The following is a 23,766-nucleotide window of genomic DNA, read 5'->3' on the forward strand; positions in this document are numbered from 1 at the left end:
GAGTGAGTGACTTCAATTCAGGTCATGATCTCAGGGTCCTGAGATCAAGCCCTGCATTAGGCTCTGCACTCAGCAAGGAGTCTGCTTCCCTCTCTCCCTCGCTCATGCTCACATGTGCTCTCCCCTTCTCTAATAAATAAAATCTTTAAAACAACACAAAGTGAGAAGATACTGACATTTTAGCACAAGGGAAGAAAGGAACTACATACCAGTAGAAGCGAATGTTGCTCAGAATTAAAACTTATTAGCACTAATAGGGATTTTTAAGCTACTTAGTTTGATGTCTTATAAAAAGAGGCCCATGTAAAGTAACCCACTCAAGATAACAAAGCCAATCTGTGCCAAAGAGGGCTTTAACTCAGACCTTCTCATCACCAGACAGAGTGACTTTTCCAATAAAACACACTGGCTCTCGGGAGAATAGAATTATAAAGCAAATAAGACATTCTGTCACTGGATAGCAGTCTGGAGTAAAAACTCAGAAAGAGGGGTCAAGCTCAGATACCTTCCCAGAACAGACTCTGAGCTCAAGAATGTTACCCTGGGTTGCCTGGATGGCTCGCTCAGTTGGTTAAGCATTCAACTCTTGATTTCAGCTCAGGTCTCAATCTCAGGATTGTGAGTTTAAGCCCCATGTTGGATTCCATATACATGTTGGGTATGGAGCCTACTTTTAAAAAAAAAAAAAGGAATGTTATCCTGATCAAATGATGTCTGATACTCCCAGCCTCTTCAGATGGTGGCTAATGATTTATATACGGTAATTTGTATTGGCCATCAGCAGAGCACACAAAACCAGAGTAGCATGGGGAAAAAGGGAAGATGAGAATTTTGACCAGCTTGAGAAGGAAAAATAAAAAAGTGCTAATGTTTATTTTCATTTTAAATGTACTTCTTCCATAAAACCAAATCTTTAGGTGTAATTAAACAAAGGATAGGAAAAAAAAGAAAGGCCATAGGTTCTTTTTTTTTTTTTTTTTTTTTTTTTTTTGGTCAAAGTCCTGCAAAAGGTCTCTTGGAAAGTTTGTTGCTTTAATCATTTGCTAAATTATCTGTAAAATCATTTAATTCTCAAGTTTTTAGAATCCTAGAATTCTAGGGCTGGATAAAGAGTAGGAGCCATGCACATCATCTCTCTCAATTGAGTAGACTTACTCTACAAAATGTGTACATTCACACTAAAACTCAGATCTAGGGGTGCCTGAGTGGTTCAGTTGGTTAAGCATTTGCCTTTGGCTCAGGTCGTGATCCCAGAGTCCTGGGAGAAGGCCCCTCATCGGGCCCTCATATCAGGTACCCCATTCAGTGGGGAGTCTGCTTCTTTTGCCCCTCATCCTACTCATGTTCTCTCTCTCCCTCAAATAAAATATTTTTTAAAAATTAAAACAAAAAACTTAGATCTACACTCTCTGTTTAGGAAATTATTAGAAGACCGTTTAAAAGCTATCTTCTATATGCTTTCTCGAAGCTACTAGAGGACATGTTCCAAATACACCATATATCTCTTGAACGAAGGGGCAAACCAAGACAGAATAGGAGCTCCAGGAAACAGATCCATTACAGGAGAGAAGCAAACAAATTTCAGACAACCACATTGCAGTAGATCTGGAGCAAAACTAGTCCACACTGCAGCTGGGGGGCAAGTGTCTAGAAACAGTGTCTCTAAGGAAAAAACATGAAATCAATAGATCAGTTAACAGGCTTGATCACATGGGAAATTATACTAAAATGGTTGTGGAAGTGGGGAGAATCAGAAATAAGTAAACAGAAAATTAAGAAAATGATAAAACAAGATAAAACAAAAAGATAAAGAAAAAATATAATCAGATTATGCTATTTGGCTTGGCAGTGAATAATACAAAGTCATGTTAACACTAAATGAAACTGTATCTAAAAATCCATGATATTACTATTTTGGTAAGACAGGGCAAGAAGGAAAGCTAAGAAAAGTTACATCTTTTCCTACCATAAAAACAAGTCAACGGATAATTTCTAAAATTAAGAAATCAAGAAATAACTGTAGAGTCAATTATTTGGAAATATTAAAATAAATTTCAAAATAAAGAGCTTAAAGAGTTGAATGTGGTTGCCTTCACAGAGCAAGAAGTAAAGGATGGAGTAAGGGTAGGAAATTGCTGTTATTTTGCTATAAAACTTTCAGTACTACCTGACTTTTAAAACTCTGCCTTGGAATGCCTGGGTGGCTCAGTGGTTGAGCATCTGTCTTCCGCTCAGGGCGTGATCTCGGGATCCAGGATCAAGTCCCACATTGGGCTCCTTGCAGGGAGCCTGCTTCTCCCTCTGCCGGTGTCTCTGCCCCCCTCTCTCTGGGTCTCTCATGAATAAATAAATAAAATCTTTAAAAAACACAACAATTCTGCCTTTATTACATTGATAAATACCAAAAATTAATTTTAAAAGTCAGGCACATATTAAATAGATTCATTTAAGTTTCCTTGAAGGGCAGGGTGTTTGATTTTTAGTGCATATATGATATGCTATTTGTTCTTCAAAAAAAAAATTAAAAAGTGCAAGTACTGAATTCAGAATTTCATTCATAAAGAAAGTCAATTATGTATTAGATTGGCCCCACAGTCATTTTCCTTTTTTCTTTTTCCAAATTTTTATTTAAATTCTAGTTAGTTGGGGCACCTGGGGGGCTTGTGTGGTATCAGCCTGAGGATTCTCTCTCCTTTCCCTCTGCACCTCCTCCTGCTCATATGTGCTATCTCTCTGAAATAAATAAATCTTTTAAAAACAAATACATGAATTCTAGTTAGTTAAAATATAGTATAATACTGGTTTTAGGAGAATTTAGCAATTCATCACTTACATACAATACTCAGTGCTCATCAAAACAAGTGTACTACTACTAATACCTATTACCCCTCTAGCCCATCCCCCATCCACCTCCCTCCATCAACCCTCAGTTTGTTCTCTATCTTTAAGAGCCTCTTATGGCTTTTTTTTTTTTTAAGATTTTATGTATTTATTCATGAGAGTCACCAAGAGGCAGACACAGGCAGAGGGAGAAGCAGGCTCCATGCAGGAACCCAATGTGGGACTCGACCCCGGAACTCCAGGATCATGCCCTGAACCACCCAGTCCTCCTGTCTTTCATCTTTTTTCTTTTCTCCCTCCCATTTATTCATGTTTTGTCTCTTAAATTCTACTTCTAAGTAAAATCATATGGTATTTGTCTTTCTCTGACTTATTTCACTTAGTATAATACACTCTAGCTCTATCCACATCATTGCAAATGGCAAGATTTCATTCTTTTTGAAGGCTAATATTCCAGTGTGTATGTGTATGTACACACTACATCTTCTTTATCCATTCTCAGTCGATGGGCGTTTGGGCTCTCTCTGTAGTTTGGCTACAGAGTTTGATAACGCTGCTATCAGTATCGTGGGGTGCATGTACCCTTCAAATCTGTATTTTTCTTTTAGGTAAATATCTAGTACTGCAGTTGCTGGATTGCATTGTAGTTCTATTCTTAACTTTTTTGAAGAATTTCCACTGTTTTCCAGAGTGGCTGCACAGTTTGCATTCCCATCAACAGTGTAAGAGGATTTTACCCTTTCTCTCCATCCTCATCAACATGTTTGTGTTGCTAATTTAGGCATTCTGACAGGTGTGAGGTGTCATCTCATCATGCTTTTGATTCATATTTTCCCGATGATGAGTGATATTGAGCATCTTTTCAGTTATCTGTTACCCATCTGATGTCTTCTTTGGAAAAATGTCTATTCATGTCTTCTGCCCATTTCTTAACTGGTTATCTGGTTTGGGGATGTTGAATTTGATAAGTTCTTTATAGATTTTGGATATTAACCCCTTATCAGATATGTCATTTGCATATATCTTTTCCCATTCCATAGGCTGCCTTTTAGTTTTGTTGATTGTTTCCTTTGCTGTGCAAAAGCTTTTTATCTTGATGAAGTCCTAGTAGTTCATTTTTGCCTTTGTTTCTCTTACCTTTGGAGACATATCTAGTTAGAAGTTTTTGCAGCCAAGGCCAAAGAGGTTGCTGCTTGTGTTCTCCTCTAGGATTCTTTTTTTTTTTTAATCTTTTTTTTAATTTTTATTTATTTATGATAGTCACAGAGAGAGAGAGGCAGAGACACAGGCAGAGGGAGAAGCAGGCTCCATGCACCGGGAGCCCGATGTGGGATTCGATCCCGGGTCTCCAGGATCGCGCCCTGGGCCAAAGGCAGGCGCCAAACCGCTGTGCCACCCAGGGTTCCCTCTCCTCTAGGATTCTGACAGATTCCTATCTCACATTTAGGTCTTTCATCTATTTAGTTTATTTTTGTTTATGGTATAAGAAAGTGGCCCATTTTCATTCTTCTGCATGCAGCTGTCCAGTTTTCCCAATACCATTTGTTAAAGAGTCTTTTTTCCATTGGATATTCTTTCCTGCTCTGTTGAAGATTAGTGACCATAGAATTGGGGGTCCCTTTCTGGGTTTTCTATTCTGTTCCACTGACCTATGTGTCTGTTTTTGTGCCATTACCATACTGTCTTGATGACTACAGATTTGTAATATAGCTTAAAGCCCGAATTGCGATGCCTCTAGCTTCGCTTTTCTTTTTCGGGTTGCTTTGACTACTCAGGGTCTTTACAAAGGTTAGGATGGTTTAATATTCGCAAATCAATCAACATGATGCACCACATCAACAAAACAAAGAATAAAAACTGTATGATCATCTCAGTCAATGGATGCAGAAAAAGCACATGACAAAAATTCAGCATCTGTGATAAAAACTCTCAACAAAGTAGATCTAGCAGAAACATACCTCAACATAATAATGGCCATATATGATGAAAAACCCACAGCTAATATAATATACAATAGTGAAAATCTGAAAGCTTTTTCTCTAAGATCAGGAACAAAACTAGGATGTCCACTGTTACCTCTTTTACTCAACATAGTATTGGAAGTCCAAGCCACAGCAACACTAATAATGAAATAACAAAGAGTTACAATCCACAAACTCATTGTGAACCCCATGAAAATACCAATAGTATTTTTCACAGAACCAGAATAAATAATATTAAAATTTGTATGGAACCACAAAACACCCCAAACAGCCAAAGCAATCTTGAGAAAGAAAAACGAAGCTAGAGGTATCACAATTCCAGATCTTAAGATAAACTATAAAGCTGTAGTAATCAAAACAGTATGGTACTAGTACAAAAACAGACACACAGATCAATGGAACGGAACAAAGAGCCCTGAAATAAACCCTCACTTACAATGGTCAATCTACAACAAAGGAGGCAAGAATATACAACGCAGAAAAGATGGTCTCTTCAACAAATGGTGTTGGAAAAACTAGAGCTATATGCAGAAGAATGAAAGTGGACCATTTTCTTACACCATACACAAAAATAAACTCAAAATGAGTTAAAAACCTAAATATGCAACCTGAAATCATAAAACTCCTAGAAAACATAGGGAATAATCTCTTGAACATTGGCCTTAGCCATGTTTTTCTAGCTATGTCTCCTCAAGCAAGGGAAACAAATGTAAAAAAAACTATTGGGACTACCCCAAAATAAAAAGCCTTTGCAAAACAAAGAAAACCATCAACAAAACATAAGGCAACCTACTAAATGGGAGAAGATATTCACAAATGATATGTCCAATGAGTTAATACACAAAATATATAATGAAATTATACAACTCAATACCAAAAAAAAACAAATAATCAATTTAAAAATGGGCAGAGCATCTAAATAGACATTTTCCCAAAGGAGACATACAGATGAGAAGATTCTCAATATTACTAACCATTAGAGAAATGCAAATCAAACTGCAATGAGGGGGTGCCTGGTTGATCAGTCAGTTAGGCATCTGGCTCTTGATTTCAGCTCAGGTCATGCATGATCTCAGGGTTGTGAGACCAAGCTCTGAGTCATGCTCTTCATTCAGAGGGGAGTCTGCTGGAGATATTCTCTCTTCCTCTCCCCCTCCCCATTTCTCTCTCTCCTTCTAATTAAAAAAAACAAAACAGAACAAAACAAAAAAACCCACAATGAGATAACACCTCACATCTGTCAGAAAGGCTAGAATCAAAATGAAATAAAGTGTTGGTGAGGATGTAGAGAAAAAGGAACCCTCATGCACTGTTGTTGGGAATGTAAATTGGTGCAGCCACTGTGGAAAACAGTATGAAGTTTCTCAAAAAATTAAAAATAGAAATACTGTATGATCCAGTAATTCCACTACTAGTTACCCAAAGAGAATAAAAAGATATACCCACTCCCCCACCACCAAAATAAGATAAAAGCACTCCCATGTTCATTATAGCATTATTTACAATAGCCAAGCTCTGGACACAACCAAAATGTACACTGATAGATGAATGGATAAAGAATATGTGGGGTGTGTGTGTGTGTGTGTGTGTGTGTGTAATATAATGGAATATTACTTGACCATAAAAAAGGATATCTTGCCATTTGCAACAACACAGATCGACTGAGAAAGTATTATGCTATGTGAAAATAAGTCAGAGAAAGACAAATACCATATGATTTCATTTATATGTGGAATCTAAAAACAAACAGCAGAAACATAAGGGTGCCTGAATGGCTCAGTTGGTTGAGAGTCTGCCTTCAGCTCAGGTCATAATTGCAGGGTCCTGAAATCAAGCTCTGACATTGGGCTCCCTGCTGCAGAGAACCTGCTTCTTTCTCTCTCCCTTTGCTGCTCTGCTCCCCTGCTTGTGCATGTGTGCCCGTGCATTCTCTCTGTCAAAAATAAATAAATAAATAAATAAATAAAATCTTAAAAACAAAAAAGGAGGAAAGAAAGAAAAAAACAGGTCCATATATACAGAGAACTGATGATTGCCAGAGGACAGGCATGTTGGGGGATGGGCAAATAGGGTAAAGGAGAGTAGGAAATATAGACTTCCAGCTATGGAATGAACAAGTCACTGCATGAAAGGTACAGCAGGGAATGCAGTCAATGTTATAGCACTGTACAGTGACAGATGGTAGCTACACTTGTGGTTAGCACACCATAAGGTATAGACTTGTCCAAACACTGTTGTACAACTGAAACTAATGTTAACATTGTGTATCAACTATACTTAAAAAAAATAGATGTGAATAATCAAATGTTAAATTATGTTTCTTACATTCTCTGTTCCAAAGTCTATAAAAATGTTGATAATAAATTTAAAAACTTTACCTCAAACATTTAAAAAACGTAGAATATACGTAAAATAACTTTCACAGGACAAGTCTATAAAAATGTTGATAATAAATTTAAAAACTTTACCTCAAACATTTAAAAAACATAGAATATACGTAAAATAACTTTCACAGGACAAGGTTTCACTTACATGAAATGCTTTATTTCTTTCTAATGCCAGGAGCAAGCTACTGTTCTGCTCTAGAGCTGACTAAATCTAAAGCTCTTCAATTCTTAAAATTAACCATCAGGATTTTAAATGGACTCAATTCCATGTTGCTTTAAGAAAAATAAACATTTGCTTTACTTACCTGATCATCTGTCTTCACCACTAGAAGGATGGGGATTTTTTGCCTCTGTTGTTTATTGTTATATCCATAGCACCTAAATTAATGCTGGCACATACTAGTTGTATGATAATTTTTACTTCTGACTTATAATTAATGAAAAATGAAGCAGCATTAAAAGCAGATCTTGTGACACCAACCTTAAAAACTGGTATTAACCCCACAACACCTTCACAATTTATCTTTCTATCCATCTTTAATTCACTAGGACCAAACTTCCTCAATTAAAAATCCATTCTTAATAAAACATGAATAAAATGAAAAATAATACTAATAGAATAGTAACAGAACTAATCACAGTGATTTTTTTAATTTCTTTTTTTTTTTTTTAATTCATGAGAGACACAGAGAGAGAGAGAGAGGCAGAGACACAGGCAGAGGGAGAAGCAGGCTCCTCACAGAGAGCCTGATGTGGGACTCGATCCCAGAACTGGGATCACGCCCTGAGCCAAAGGCAGACGCTCAACCGCTGAATCACCATGGTGATTTTAGGTGTCCCTAAAATGTTAAATAAAAACAATTCTCTGTGAATACAAAACAAGACTAGAATCTAGTGGAATTGAGCTTTGTAGAGCTCTCTTACACCACACTGTCAGGTCCCTTATGTCCTATGCATTTTCAAACCACCTTAGTTCCTATGAATAACTCAGAAACACAAAAAATCTTTAAAATACACTCTTACCTCTAATTTCTTTGTAATAAGAAAACACATACAAATACTACTTACTAGCTACACTGACATTTAGAATATGGAAATGGAGGGGCACCTGGGTGGCTCAGCAGTTGAGCATCTGCCTTTGGCTCAGGTTGTGATCCCAGGATCCTGGGATCAAGTCCTACATCAGGCTCCCTCTGCCCATGTCTCTGCTTCTCTCTATATATATCTCTCCTGAATTTTTTTTTAAAAGCATGGAAATGGCAAATTGTGAGCAAAAACTAAATCATGTTTATGACTAGAGCTCCCTACTTGCAGAAGCCTGTCTCTAGACAAATTTGCCCAACAAACACTAAACTCCTACTATGTGCCAGACACTGTGCTAGGTGCCAGTGATACCATTATAGGGATTCTTGCTTCTTCAGAGGTCCTGGCTCCAAATATAACTCTACAGATCTAACACAGCCTGTATAGTTGGGCAAAGAATCACCATGTTAACTGAACTGGAATCCATTCTCCCTACTAGACCCTGGGAGCATTCCTAAAAAATCCAGACATTTTTTTTTAAGCTGGTATTAACAGCATAGAGAAAAATGGCAGAACTTAGAACTAGAAGAATCCTTTCTTCAAATGAAGAAACTGAGGCCCAGAGTTTTAAGGATCACTTACCTTTTCTTTCTGGAAGATTTTATTTATTTATTTGACACAGAGAAAAGAGAAGCACAAGAAGAGGGAGTGGCAGAGAGGCAGAGGGAGAAGCTGACTCTGCACTGAGCAGGGAGTCTGATGTGGGGATCCAACCCAGGACCCTGGGATCAGGACCTGAGCCAAAGGTAGATGCTCAACTAAGGCAGCCAGGCACCTCACCTTTTTAAATTCTTTATAAGCAACTGCCCTTTTATTTTTTTTAATTTTTTTTATTATTTATTTATGATAATCATACAGAGAGAGAGAGAGAGAGAGAGAGAGAGAGGCAGAGACACAGGCAGAGGGAGAAGCAGGCTCCATGCACCGGGAGCCCGACGTGGGATTCGATCCCGGGTCTCCAGGATCGCGCCCTGGGCCAAAGGCAGGCGCCAAACCGCTGCGCCACCCAGGGATCCCGCAACTGCCCTTTTAAATCAAGACCTAGTTTGAACAAATCTTTATTTTCCAGTGCTAACTTCTTCACCTATATTTTCACATCCACTTTCTCCAAGCCTTCCCTCAGGCATTACCCTCCTCCACTAGCTTCTTCCTCTTAGCCAACAGTACCAACTTCCCTATTTTTCCTACTACAGTTCTGCTCAACCCTTTCCAACTACTACCTAATTGCTCCAAATTCAATACCAACATTTTTTTCAAAGTTACTCTGTAGGGCCCCATGAAACTTGGCTTCTATTCCCTCCAATTTATTTGCAGTTTACCAATGAAATAGTTCTTGGTCTTTTCCCAAGGCCTCAGTATGCTTAAAATAAAATCTCTTTGGTTGAGGGCAACTGGTGGCTCAGCTGGTTGGGTATCTATCTGCCTTTGGCTCAGGTCATGATCTCCAGGTCCTGGGATTGAGCCCCACGTTGGGCACCCTGCTCAGTGGGGAGTCTTCTTCTCTCTCCCCCTCTGCCTCTCCCACCCTGCTCCTGCTCTCTCTCAAATAAAATATTTAAAACAACAACAAAACCCTCCTTAGCCAGACACTTCTAACCATTCTCTTTTTTTTTTAAAGATTTTATTTATTTATTCATGAGACACACATACAGAGAGAGAGACAGAGACACAGGCAGAGGGAGAAGCAGGTGTCATGCAGGGAGACTGATGTGGGACTCGATCCCGGGACTTCAGGATCACACCCTGGGCCAAAGGCAGGCACTAAACCACTGAGCCACCCAGGTGTCCCTGGATTCACTTCTGATAAAGCCACTTACCAACAATGTATCCTTGACCAAGTTAACCTATTGGAGCCTCTATCTCCTTATCTGAAAAACAGAAAAGAACCACAATACCTCCCTCACAGAACTACCGTGGCCATTGAAGAACATATGGGAAACACCAAATACAAGGCAAAACACACAGTAGGCATTCAGTAAATATTAGCTACTTAATCTTTTCACGTTAACAGCAACATCAAGAGCCTCATAACTGAGTCTACTTAGCCTTCACTGCAGCTCAGTCTTGTTCTAGGCTCTGGGCCCATTTCCTATCTTTAAATAGTGGAAATTTTAGACACTTCTGTTCAGGACTCAACAACCTGGTTCTGATCTTTAAACTGAATTCTTAACTACAATCTGCAAACAGATTGCTATTTAAGGACTGCTCCGTCTTGTCCACTGCCCTGAGGGACCTTTGGTCACCTAACTTCCTGATGGTTAACAGCTAGCTATGAGATGGTTAACAATGTGTACAAGACTGCCCCACCATTGCACCTGACCAACCTGTTCTTTTGGCATGCCTTTAGAACACCAGCCCCTAACCAGCCAGGACCAATATCTCACCTAACTGGACTTCTTCTCACTGCCTGGAGGTGAATCTCTCCACAAGAGCCTTCTCTACCCTAATGTCCCTCCTAGTCAAGGCTCATCTTGGCACTAATCTGAAAGTCACCCAGACCCAAGACCTTAGGCCGCTGGGATCTCTCCATCTCCCCCTATGCTCAAAGCTGCTGAAATCTTTTACACACATCTTCTGCAGACACTCTCCTTATTACATGTGCTTTTTTTATCCTTTGCCTGCCTGCATTTCAACTATGCTTCCAAAAAACAGATTTATCATCAAAAACAAAAAACCACATAGTTTTCATGTTGACTGTACTGTTCAAAAGGCATCAGAGGGATCCCTGGGTGGCGCAGCGGTTTGGCGCCTGCCTTTGGCCCGGGGCGCGATCCTGGAGACCCGGGATCGAATCCCACGTCGGGCTCCCAGTGCATGGAGCCTGCTTCTCCCTCTGCCTGTGTCTCTGCCTCTCTCTCTCTGTGTGTGACTATCATAAATAAATAAAAATTTAAAAAAAAAAAAAAAAACAAAAGGCATCAGAGACTCTCTACTTCCTATAGGATAAAATCTTCTGTCCCTTGATTATATTGTAAATATTCCTACTTCTGAGCTTTTGCAAACACTATTCCTTCTAAAATATTCTCTCTTCCCCTTCTCTGTTCATCTAAATTTTATATTTCCTTCAAAGACATTTGCTTAAAACCTATGTTCTCTGTGAAGCCCTCTCTGGTATCAACGATAAATGAGCATTCTGAGCAGAGGAAAAGCAGTGCAAATCATCTGAGTCAAGTAAACAGACCAGTGTGACTGGAATGGGGTGAGAGTGATTATTTTGGAAACAAGATCAGAGAGGTGATGAAAGGTCAGGTCCCATAGGGCCTTCTTGGCTAATATAAGGATTTTGTCTTTAAATATGAACAAAACGGGGATCAACTACAAGGTTTTAAGCATTCACTAGCAGAGATATTGGACTTGCATTTAAAAAAAGATCATGCTACCTGTAGTGACAAGAACAAGTTATACATAGAGAGGCAAATGCAGAAGCAAGGAAACTGGTTAACAGGCTATTGCAGTATCTCAGTAAAAGTGTGATTAGAACCAGGGTGGTGGCAGGCAGAAGTGGTCTTAATCTGGGTGTATATGCTGCCTGTTAAGGGATAAGAAAACAAGAAAGGAGTTAAGGATGACTCCAGGTTGTTAGCCTAAACAAGTGCAAGAATAAAGATGTTATTCATTGAGATGGGGATGAAGATGGCAGGTTTTGAACATGCTAAGTTTAGGATATATATTTGCCATCCAAGGGAAATGTTGAGTAGGAAGTTTATTACCTAAATCTGAAATTCAGGGGAGAGAGATACATTTGGGAACTATCGGAATACAGATCAGGTGGGTTTCACAAAACATCAGTGATGGTAATTGCTCTGTAATTGCTTTGCCTCATATGTTAGCCATGCGCCACATGTGACTTGAAATGCAGCTAGGGTGACTGAAAAATTGAATTGTTAATTTTCATTAATTTACATTTAAATAAGCACATGTGCCTCATGGCTACATACTGGACAAAGCATATACAAATAATATTTAAAGCAATGCGATTGAATGAGAACCCTAATTGAGTGCAGGCAAAGATGATGACCAAAGATTGGGTACTGGGGCACATCAACAACATAGACTATTTGTGATAGGAGGGGAAAAAAAATGAAACAACCCAAATCTTCATCAACAACAGAATGAAAAATAATTAGTGGCATATTCACATAAGATTCAGCAATGAACACATACCTATGTGAATCTCAAAACAAGGTTAAATGAATAAAAAGTAACTCAGAAAAGAAATTTTCTACAAAAGTCAAAAGCAGAAAAAAACTAAAAAGTATACTGTTCGAGAATATATTCACTTCCTCAAGGAACAAGAAACCTAACCTTATACCTAAAGGAACTGGAAAAAGAACAGGAAATAAAGCCTAACGGGATGAGAATAAAGATTACAGCAGATATCAATGACATAGAAATTATAAAAACAGGGGGATCCCTGGGTGGCGCAGCCGTTTGGCGCCTGCCTTTGGCCCAGGGCACGATCCTGGAGACCCGGGATCGAATCCCATGTCGGGCTCCCGGGGCATGGAGCCTGCTTCTCCCTCTGCCTGTGTCTCTGCCTCTCTCTCTCTCTCTCTCTCTGTGACTAACATAAATAAATAAAAATTAAAAAAAAAAAAAAGGAAAAAGCATTTGACAAAATACAGCATCCTTTCTTGATAAAAACTCTCCACCGTGCAGTGATAGAAGGAACGTACCTCAATATCATAAAAGCCACACATTAAAGACCCACAGCAAATATCATCCTCAACAGGGAAAAACTGAGAGCTTTTCCCTTACGGTCAGGAACACAACAGGGATGTCCATTACCACTACTGTTGTTCAACATTGTACTGGAAGTCCTAGTCTCTCCAATCAGACAACAAAATTAAAAAAAAAAAAAAAGTACAAAAATAAGAGGTAGTAAATGGTTAAATGTCAAATGGATGTTGCAACATCTCAAATAAATCATTAAGTTTAGAAAAAGAAATCACAATTGTGTGACCTGAATAAGGTCTAAAAAAGAATGACAGATTTAGTCATATTAAAAGACAGAAAGGCATTCTAGAATTGGGAATGAACAGCTCATGTACAAGAGACAGTAAACTGGTGGGTCTGACTAGGGAAGAGGGAAGTTAGGTTGAAAAGTGAGGATGGCGGGCACCTGGGTGGCTCAGGGAGTGATCCCAGAGTACTGGGATGGAGTCCAGCATCAGGCTCCCTGCGGGGAGCCTGCTTCTCTCTCTGCCTAAGTCTCTGCCTCTCTCTGTCTCACATGAGTAAATAAATAAAATCTTAAAAAAAAAAAAAAAAAAAAAGTGAGGATGGGGCCAGCCTATGAGATGCTTAAATACTGGCTCAGGAAGTTTGGACTTGATCTTGACAAAGTGCAGAACCATTGGTGGTGTCTAAACAAGACAATGGCATGAGGAAAGTAGTATATTAGAATTAATCTGATAAAAAGGATCAACTGGTAGGGAGACAGAAGCCTGGAAAAAATCAGTTATATGCACCCCTATATTTATTGCAGCATTGTTTCCAATAGCCAAGATATGGAAACAACTCAAGGGTCCATCCATAGATGAACGGATTAAGAAAATACATACATATATACATATATATAATGGAATATTACTTGGCCATAAAAAAGAATGAAATCTTGCCATATGCAATAATGGATCTAGAGGGTATAATGCTAAGTAAAATAAGTCAGAGAAAGACAAATACTGTATGATTTCATTCATACATGGAATTTTAAAAAACAGATGGGGGAAAAAAGAAAAAACCAACAGTCTCTTAAATACAGAGAACTGGTGGTTGCTAAAGGGAAGGAAAAAGGGGATTGGGTCAAACAGATGAAGGAGATTAAGAGTACAATTATCATGACCAGCACTGAGTAATGTATAGAACTGTTAAATCACTATATTGTACACTTGAAACTAATATAACACTATGTTTTATTATATTGGAATTTAAAAATACATATACAGAACTAGTAGATGTGAGGTGTTAGGGAAGATGATCATAGCTTAAAGTAGGAGGGTAATGGAAGCTTAATTTTACTCCAAGAAACTTCAGCATGAGGGCAGCCCAGGTGGCTCAGTGGTTTAGCACCACCTGATTCAGCCCAGGGCCTGATCCTGGAGACCAGGGATTGAGTCCCGCATCCAGTTTCTTGCGTGGAGCCTGCTTCTACCTCTGCCTCTGTCGCCCTCTCTCTAATAAATAAATAAAAATCTTTAAAAAAAAAAAAAAAGAAAAAGAAACTTCAGGATGAAAGACTCAAAATTTGAGTTTGGTCTTCAGAATAGACATTGAGAGAAAAAGAGATGCAAAGATTATTCCAGTTTTGAAGCTAAACTGAGAAAATGATTAACCAGTATTTGCAAAACTAGGGAAATCAACAGAAAATTGGTTTTGAAAAAAATTCATTCATTCATGTAATAAATATGCCAGGCAGAGTGTGATACCTTCCCCTTGGGTAGTGGCTTGTGAGTCCCACTTTTTTTTTTTTAACAGTTACACATTTTAATAGGCAATGAGAAACTATATAGTTAGTTCTTTGTGGGGAATAAAAGCTTTTATAACTTTTAACGCTACAACAATTTCTAAGTCTCACTTTTAAAAGAAAGAACTGTAATAAAAATACTAAGCTGCTTTTCATAATAAATTGAAAGAGGCAACAGAACACAAAAGTGGAGATATTTAGTAAAATACACAAGAAGAGGAATTACTATTTGTCTGAAAGCTCACTGATTCTCTCTGCATCCCCCACAGTGCTGAGCACACTGTAGTGAGAGATCACAACAAAACAGACATTCAAATAATGGCTAAAGGAACAGAGAAGAGTGAGGGCTGACTCAAGAAAAACCAAACAGGAATGCCCTAAGCCTCCACCCAGCATACCTAGCGGATCTACCCCTGTGAAAGGAAAGTGCTTTAGTCCTGTTACTCTGCCTGAAAGGTAGGCTGATTATCTGGGTACCTCTTTAGGAGATTTAAAATACCAATAGAAAAACTGAAAGGAAACCGATTCTTATGAAAACATACCTGCTTCCCATCCAACTCCCTGGTAAGATTATCCCCAACCCTAACCTTAAAGGCAGACAGAATGTAACTTTTTACTGTGTATGTTTTGGGCTAATGCTAATTAAAGATAAACAAAGGCATCTTTTCCTTTTAGACAAATATATTTTTCTGGTTAAAAGTAATTTAAAAGCCTGGGGCACCTGGCTGGCTCAGTCGGTAAAGCACGTGACTCAATCTCAGGGTCTGTAGTTCAAGCACTTCGGCGGATGTAGAGCGAGCGAGCTTACATACATACTTTTTAATGGTACAATTAAAGCCTGGGTCTTAATACTTAGTCCCATTTGGCATACCACTGTTACCTACACCCACAGAACACAGAAATGCAAAGTAGGGATCCCTGGGTGGCTCAGCGGTTTGGCGCCTGCCTTTGGCCCAGGGCAAGATCCTGGAATCCCGGGATGAGTCCGGTGTCAGGCTCCCAGCATGGAGCCTGCTTCTCCCTCCTCCTGTGTCTCTGCCTCTCTTTCTATGTCTATCATAAATAAATAAATAAATATTGAAAGAAGAGAAGAGAAGAGAAGAGAAGAGAAGAGAAGAGAAGAGAAGAGAAGAGAAGAGAAGAGAAGAGAAGAGAAGAGAAGAGAAAGAAATATAAAGTAGAGCTGCTTGCATAGTGAGATGCCCGATGCACAGGTGTTTCAAGTAGTTGCCAGGGACTGGGGTACTACCTCTAGGTTCCTCACAATAGTTCAGATAATTACAGCACCAATTTATCCAATATGGCTAAACAGAGGACAATGAAGCTGATTTTTATTTTTTTTAATCTTTTTTTTTTATGATAGAGAGAGAGAGAGAGAGAGAGAGGCAGAGACATAGGCAGAGGGAGAAGCAGGCTCCATGCACCGGGAGCCCGACGTGGGATTCGATCCCGGGTCTCCAGGATCACAACCTGGGCCAAAAGCAGGCGCCAAACCACTGCGCCACCCAGGGATCCCTGAAGCTGATTTTTAAATAAATCTTTACAAACTGCTTTAAGACTATCTCTTTCTAAAAAGGTTAGAACAGGAAATGAATGCCTCGACACTGGCAAAGGCAGTTTAACAGTTAACAGCTCAGGCTCTGGTTCCAGACAGACATGGATTAAATCCCAAGTCTTCCATTAAATAGCCCTGTAACCATCTCTGTTAATATATCTCCCTACTTTGTACGGTAGAAGTGATTACCTTCCTCAAGATTTGAATATGGGGTAGCTTCAGATGTTAGTCCTTTCCTTCCTGTAACTATACCCTGATCCCTTTGATTGTACCTGTATTTTCCTTATTAGTCTCAATCACTAATTTTTAATATAGAGCTTTTTAGGTGGTTGATCTCATTCATTATCTTCAAATCTCCTGGATTTCCTTCTTTGAGAACAACATCTTGAAGAACAACAACATCTTGAAGCTCTGGCAGTTTAACCCATGCCCTGAACCTCATCAGTGAAAGTAAAAAGCTATGGGAGAAAAGTACAGAGAAAACTGAATTGTAGGTAGAACATACAAACCTTTGTATAAAACTTAAAATTGATGCTTTAAAATCCCAAATTCTGGGACACCTAGTTGGCTCAGCCAGTAGAGCATTTGACTCTTGATATCAGGGCTGTGAGTTTGAGCCCCACAACGGGTGTAGAGATTACTTAAAAATAAAATCTTTAGGGCAGCCCCCGTTGCTCAGCGGTTTAACACTGCCTTCAGCCTAGGGCCTGATCCTGGAGACCTGGGATCCAGTCCCACATCAGGCTCCCTTCATGGAGCCTGTTTCTTCTCCCTCTGCCTGTGTCTCTGCCTCTCTATCTCTCATGAATAAATAAAACGTTTTTAAAAATAAAATCTTTAATAAAAAATAAAATCCCAAATTCTATACACTGAAGACAATATGAAGCTAAGCATAACCTATTAGCAACAAATTAACTACAGAACAAATTCTGACCTGAAGGAGACCCACAGAGGTACCCTGCTTATGCTCACCACTCCCACTTCTTTCTCTAAACTCAGGAATCTTTATCCATACTGTAGTGGATTTTGCATAGCGGGAAATAGAGCAGGGAAAACAAGCTCCACAGATTTTTTCATTTGCATTAGGCCTTTTTAGTATCATTACTACTACCATCCTAGTTCAGCCAGGAAAGACTAAGTCCCAACCAATTTCTTTTCTTCAGATCTCTCCACTCTCTTACATCCTGCTCATACCCACCAAACTAATTTCCTAAATTAACAGTTTCTTTAGATCACTCCCCACCTCAAACTCTTAACAGCTCCCAATACTATGCATTGGAAAAGCCCAAATAAAATTCAAAGCCCAGGCTAGCATTACTCTACTTTTACAAGATTTGTTTCTTCCTAATTCCCCTGTAGAAATTCTCTAAAGCTCCAACTAATCTGCTCAGTCTGTCCCCAACTCCAGAAGTCCAGTGCCTAGACTGTATTACACTCACCAATGCCCACCCTCCACATTTTCTGCTTTTCCTTCAAAGGCCAGCCCAGACCCCCTCTTCTATCTCTGCCCTAAATTGTGCAAAGCCCACACTGCCCATCTTCTGACCGTAGTGAAACACGTCCTTTTCAGCTTGGCTATACTCTCTTGGCATCTTAATCTGGTCAAAAAAAGTCAAAGGTACTTGGAAGGCAGACCACATACTTACACCGAGTGCCCTGCACTTTGTAGGTCCTAGATATTATTAAAAACAGAGGAGAGGCTCAAAGGATAGACCTAAGTAGGGCAAGACTGTACTACCCATCTTTGCCAATTCCTCTTTAATTCACAGTAAAGGGCATTCGGCGTTCGCTACGAGGCTATGTATTTCTACTATACACAGAGCAGCGAAGTGGAGAGAGAGCACGCCACCGGATGGCAAAAGAAAAAAAAAAAGAAAGAAAGAAAAAAAAAAAAAAACCCAGTCCCCATATAGCTTTTAGCCACAAGCCCTGCAATTGGGAAATCACACAATCTCTCCGGGCCTCGACTGTATCAGGTGTAAAACAAGGGAGCTGCTTTGATAGATTTTGATGGATCCCAAGGTATCCTTTGGCTCCCGAATTCCCCCGGTCAGGAAACCCAATACTCGTCTACTCACTAAGGCGCAAGCAGGCAAACTTTTACGGTTCCCAACGCAGGCATTTCCATATAGTAGTGGAAACTCCGTCCCCATGGAAAAAAGCATGGCTGAGAGGAGGGTGAGAAGCAGGTCTCCTTGGACTCGGATTCCTTTACCCCATGGCCAGGGACAGTCGAACTCGGGTTCCCGGTCCCTCACCGGCAGACTCCCAGGAGAGTGGCACGGCACGGCTCCCGGGAGCCGGCCGGGGTGACTCCGTCCGCGCCCCGCGCCCCGGGCCCCCCCGCACTCGGGACACATGTCCCGTGACCCCGGGTCACAGCCCCCGTCCGCCCTCACCAGCCCGAAAGGCGCCCTCCTCTGCCGGCAAGGCCCCTCGCTCCCACCCGGCCGGCCGGCCGGCCGACCTTCCGGGCCCGGGGCGGCCTCTGCGCGGGCGTCCGGGCCCCAGGCCGGCGGGACTGGCGGCGCGAGGGGCGGCGGCGGCGGCGGCTTTAAGTGCTGAATCACCACTTTGCAACCCGGGCTCCAAACCACGGTGACTCGCGGGCCCCGAGGGCCCGGGCGCTCTGCTCCGCTTACCCACAGAGGCGCTCCGGGAGCGGCAGGCGGGCGCCGAGGACGGAGCGGAAGGTGCTGGGCCGCGCGGAGTGCAGCAGCCACGCTAGCGGGTACCGCATACCCCAGCGAAGCCGCCGGGAGCACCGCGGACGCTTCCTTCTTGCACCGGGAGCGGGCCCTGCCCACTGCGCATGCTCAGTCCGCCGCGCCGCGCCGCGCCGCCTCCCGGGAGCCGCTGGGCGGCCGGGGCTCCGGGTTTTGCCTGGAACCCGACAGGGCGAGGGCGGGGGCGGTGGGGACGGCCGGCGTCGCGGGCTCCAGCCGGCGGGCTGGACCGAGTCTGGCCGCGGAGCTGCGGGGGCCCAGCAACCAGGCCTTCCCAGGCTGGTGGCACCGACTGGGTCAGACGAGGCGTGCACGGGAGGGCGGCGAGGTGTACCTGGCTAAGTGTACAGAGAGGGCAGGGTCTCGCGAATACTGAGAGCGCAAGGGGCCATGTTTGCGGAGGCGCCCTCATTGGCTGGCGCCCTGGGCGGTGCAGGTGTTGGAACCGAGTCCGCGGACCGGGCGGCCGCGCAGCAAACGATTCTGCGGCGGGCTCGCGGGCTCCCTCTAGAGCGCGGTGCGGACCCTGGGGAAGTTAGCCCCTCGCAGAGCAAGCGGGGGAGATGTTATGGCCACGGCGAAACAAGGCTTCCGCGGCTTTCAAATCCACGGTAGAAACTCCTCTCTACTACTGCTGTATTAAAGCACCACCACACATATATGTAGTACTTCTATTGTCAGTGTACTTTAACCATTATTTATAACCAGACTTTTTCCCATATGGCTGTATGGTGTTAAGCATCCAAGAACAACGTAATAGTTGTTATGGATCTGATTTTCGGTTGCATTTCCATTTTGCGGGGTTCGTTAGGGCAAAGTGCAATTAGGGATAGTGACTCCCTAGCTTAAGTACCTGTGGGTTTCCGATGTGGCGAACCCCAAGACTACGGTCAAAAACAATGCTTTGAATCCTATTATGGCTTCAAATAGGAATTCAGGAGGAGGTTCCCTTAATCAAATGGATACTTCATTAAAGAGGTACAGGGATCTTTTTTAAAAATACACTTTCAGGGCAGCCCCGGTGGCTCAGCGGTTTAGCGCCACCTGTGGTCCAGGGCGTGATCCTGGAGACCCTGCATGGAGACTGCTTCTCCCTCTGCCTCTCTCTCTCCCTCTCCCTCTCCCTCTCTGTATCTCTCATGAATAAATAAAAAAATCTTTAAAAAAAAAATACACTTTCAGCTAAAGGCAAACTTTGGGTGGATGGAAACCGAGGTACCAGAGATGAGGCAGCACTCCTAGTGCAATGTAGGGTAAAATTCCACAGTATTGCATTCCAGCCTCAACCCTCCTGTATTAGTGTCCTGTGGCTGCCATAATAAATTATCACAATTTAGTGGCTTTAAACAACAAACATATTCTCTCACAGTCTGGAGGCCAGAAGTCCAAAATTAAGGTATTGTCAGGGCTGCACTCCCTATGGAGGATCTTAGGGGAGAATCTGTTCTTTGCTACTTCCAGCTTCTTGTGGATCCCAGTTTCCTTGGCTTAAGGCCACATCACCCCTATCCCTGCTTCCACTTCACATTGCTTTCTCCTCTGCGTGTCTTTTATTCTGTCTTTTACAAGAACATTTGTCATTGGATTTAGGGCACAATCACGTAATCCAGGATTATCTCATCGAATTCTTAAATTGATTGTGTCTGCAAAGATACTTCTTCCAAATAATGTAACACAGGCTCCTGGGATTAGGACGTGGACAATATTTTGGGGGCCACCACTCAATTTGGTACCCACCTTTTTAGCTTCTACCCCCACCCTCTAATAACTGCAATTCACACAGCTAATTAATGCTTATAACAATACCAACTTGTCAGATCTCTAGCAACTTTCAAGCCCAGTTGAAATAGCATTGCCTTTACAAAACTTTCCCTCATTTCCATTCCTCACATTGAAAGTAACCACTCTCTGATCTGAGCTACCAGAGTAGTTTGCCTCTCTCTAAAGGCACTTATTTGAATTTTAACCTTCCATGCTTGTAAGAAGCAGTGGATTATGAATGATGTCTTAGACATTTTTTTAATTATTTATTTATTCATGAGAATACACAGAGAGGAGAGAGAGAGAGGTAGAGACACAGGCAGAGGGAGAAGCAGGCTCCATGCAGGGAGCCTGATGTGGGACTCGATCCCGGGTCTCCAGGATCACGCCCTGAGCTGTAGGCGGCACTAAACCGCTGAGCCACCGGGGCTGCCCTGTCTTAGACATTTTTGTATCTCACCTGGCAGCAAGCACAGTGCTTAATTAACACTTATCAATTGCATGTTTTCTAAATCTGATTAAGCCTCTAAATGTAACTACCATTCATAGGAAATACACGGTATAGGTATGTTAAATCACACCATAAGGACATAATCAGCAATTATTACGTTTAGAATGTTTGAAATTATTTATAATGTATAAAATTATGTTTAGAATGTTTTAAACATTACAGGAGGTATGCCTCCGTGGCTCAGAGGTTGAGCGTCTGCCTTTGGTTTAGGGCGTGATCCCGGTTCTGGGATGGAGTCCCACATCTGGCTCCCTGCAAGGAGCCTGCCTCTCCGTCTCTCTGTGTCTCTGCCTCTCTCTGTGTCTCTCATGAATAAATAAATAAAATATTTTTTTAAAAAAAGGAAAGAAAAGAAACACTACAGGAAAAGTGACCTGAATTGCAAAATAAAAGAGGAAGGAGAAACTTAGGTATTAAAGGGGACTTAGAATTGGCAAGTATGACAATCTGTTTATAAACTCTTATATGAAAATGCAAAAGGTCAGGAAGACCCAAGCCAGCCTGAAAGAAGAATCTGGAACACGTATAGTACCAAGTATTAAGAGTTACTATTAAGCTATAGTAATTGAGATAATATGATAATAGCATGATAGCAGACAAATAGGCCATGGAAACTATTTGGTGATATCTATTAAAGCTGCATATATGTATATACTATGACCTAGCAATTCAACTTCTAGCTATATAGCCAACAGAAATGTGAACATGCATCCACAAAAATATATGGACTATAATATTCACAGCAGCACAGTCAATAATAGTCCAAACTGGAAACAATCCAAAGCCCATCAACAATAAAATGCAAAAAACCAAAACAAAACAAAACAAACAAAAAATGCCCAGGAAAAGAAACCACAATAAAATGCACATAAAAAATAAATTAGGTAATAGTCACACAGTGGAATACTGTACAGCAATGAAAATGAGCAAAAACTACACTTAAAAATATGGATTAATCCCACAAACATGGTGAAAGTAGCCAGACTCAAAGGAGTATTTACTATATAAGTCCATGTATATAAAGTTGAAAATCAGACAAAACTAATCTATAGTATAGTATTAGATGTCAGACTAGTGGCTGGGGAGAATGAAGAGGGCTTCTGGGGGTATGTTTTAAGTGGGTATATTCAGTTTTTGAAAATAAATTGAGCTGTTCCCTTATGATTCATTTACTTTTCTGTAGCACTTCAGTAACACTTTCAAAAGATAATACTGTTTCAAAAGTATTATGGAGTAGACTATGTATACTACATTATTAAGTGTAGATTTTGCAACACTTGCATCTGGCTGGCTCATATGGTAGAACATGTGACCCTGGATATTAGGGTCATGAGTTCAAGCCTCCTCACATTGGTCATGAAGCCTACCTAAAATAAAATTTTAAAAAATTTTTAAATGGAAAACAAAAAAAGACATTAACCAAATGATATGTTTCGTTTTTGTTTGAATCCTAATTTGAGCAAACCTATTATGGAAAATAAGCATTATGAGAAAAGTAAGAATAGTTAGATATTTGATAATATTAAATAGTTATGTTACTTTTGGTGGTATGTTAATAGCTGTGGGGTGTTTTTTTTAGGGTTCTTTGAGATATATACTGAAATAATGCAATGCCTAGGATTTGATTCAAATAATTCAGTGGAGAATGAGTGAGGAGGGGAAAATATAGATAAAACAATATTATTGGCCATGAACTGATAATTATTGAAGCTGCATAATGAATGCTGGGGTGGGGAGAGGTATTATACTATTCTCTTTGCTTTTGTGTATGTTTGAAGTTTTCCATGATAAAAAGTTTTATGAGGTGTCTGGCTAGTAGGGTATGTGGCTCTAAATCTCAGGTTCATGAGTTCAAGTCCCACATTGGGCATGGAGCCTACTTAAAAATAAGTTTTATAATGTATGTTAGTTTAAAATACAGTACTATGGTAATAAAATATCTAAAACCAAAGCAACATGAATTTTTAAAAATGTTTATATATAAAGTGTTTATATATAATGTTTATATATAAGTGATTTGTGAATTATAAATTTGTTCTTTAAAACTTTTTCCAAATGACTTGCTGGTCCTTTTTAAAAATATTTTATTTATTTATTTGACAGAGAGAAAGAGAGAGCGTGTGCGCACAAGCAGGGGAGCTGGCAGGCAGAGGGAGAAGCAGGCTCCCCACTGGACCCTTGGGCCCCGGGATCATGACCTGAGCCCAAGGCAGCCGCTCAATCCACTGAGCTACCAAGGCTCCCCTGCTTGCTGGTCCTTGAAGGTAAGTTTGAGTCACTTTATGGACACTACTTGAAATATTAATGTGAAAATCTATAATTCATATTTTCTCCAGTTACAACTACTCTTGATTTATCCACTGAACAAAAATGGGCCCACCCTTGCTTTATATATTGAGGATACGCCAGAGAAAGAGCAAGTAACCAAGTTTCTATTCTTCTGGGGTTTTACAT

The 23,766-nt window shown here is 40.8% G+C and overlaps 1 protein-coding gene across 5 annotated transcripts in view; it reads right to left on the bottom strand.

Annotated features, from left to right (window-relative positions):
• The window catches only part of IDE (insulin degrading enzyme), a 138,376-nt gene that overhangs the window by 105,634 nt on the left and 8,976 nt on the right, over window positions 1-23,766 (bottom strand). Inside the window, exon 1 of one of the 5 annotated variants that reach the window (XM_055334396.1) lies at window positions 18,957-19,124. The exons of 1 other annotated variant lie outside the window; for it this stretch is intronic. In XM_055334396.1, the coding sequence (XP_055190371.1) occupies window positions 18,957-19,054 (98 nt within the window). In that variant the 5' untranslated portion in view covers window positions 19,055-19,124. Of the gene's footprint in view, window positions 1-5,797; window positions 5,924-18,392; window positions 18,567-18,956; window positions 19,125-23,766 lie in introns of those variants that run through there. 3 more of the 5 variants (XM_055334392.1, XM_055334394.1, XM_055334395.1) reach the window with 3 other exon arrangements.

Source organism: Nyctereutes procyonoides, unplaced genomic scaffold, assembly GCF_905146905.1.
Source record: "Nyctereutes procyonoides isolate TBG_1078 unplaced genomic scaffold, NYPRO_anot_genome, whole genome shotgun sequence".
Classification (NCBI taxonomy): Eukaryota; Metazoa; Chordata; class Mammalia; order Carnivora; family Canidae; genus Nyctereutes; species Nyctereutes procyonoides.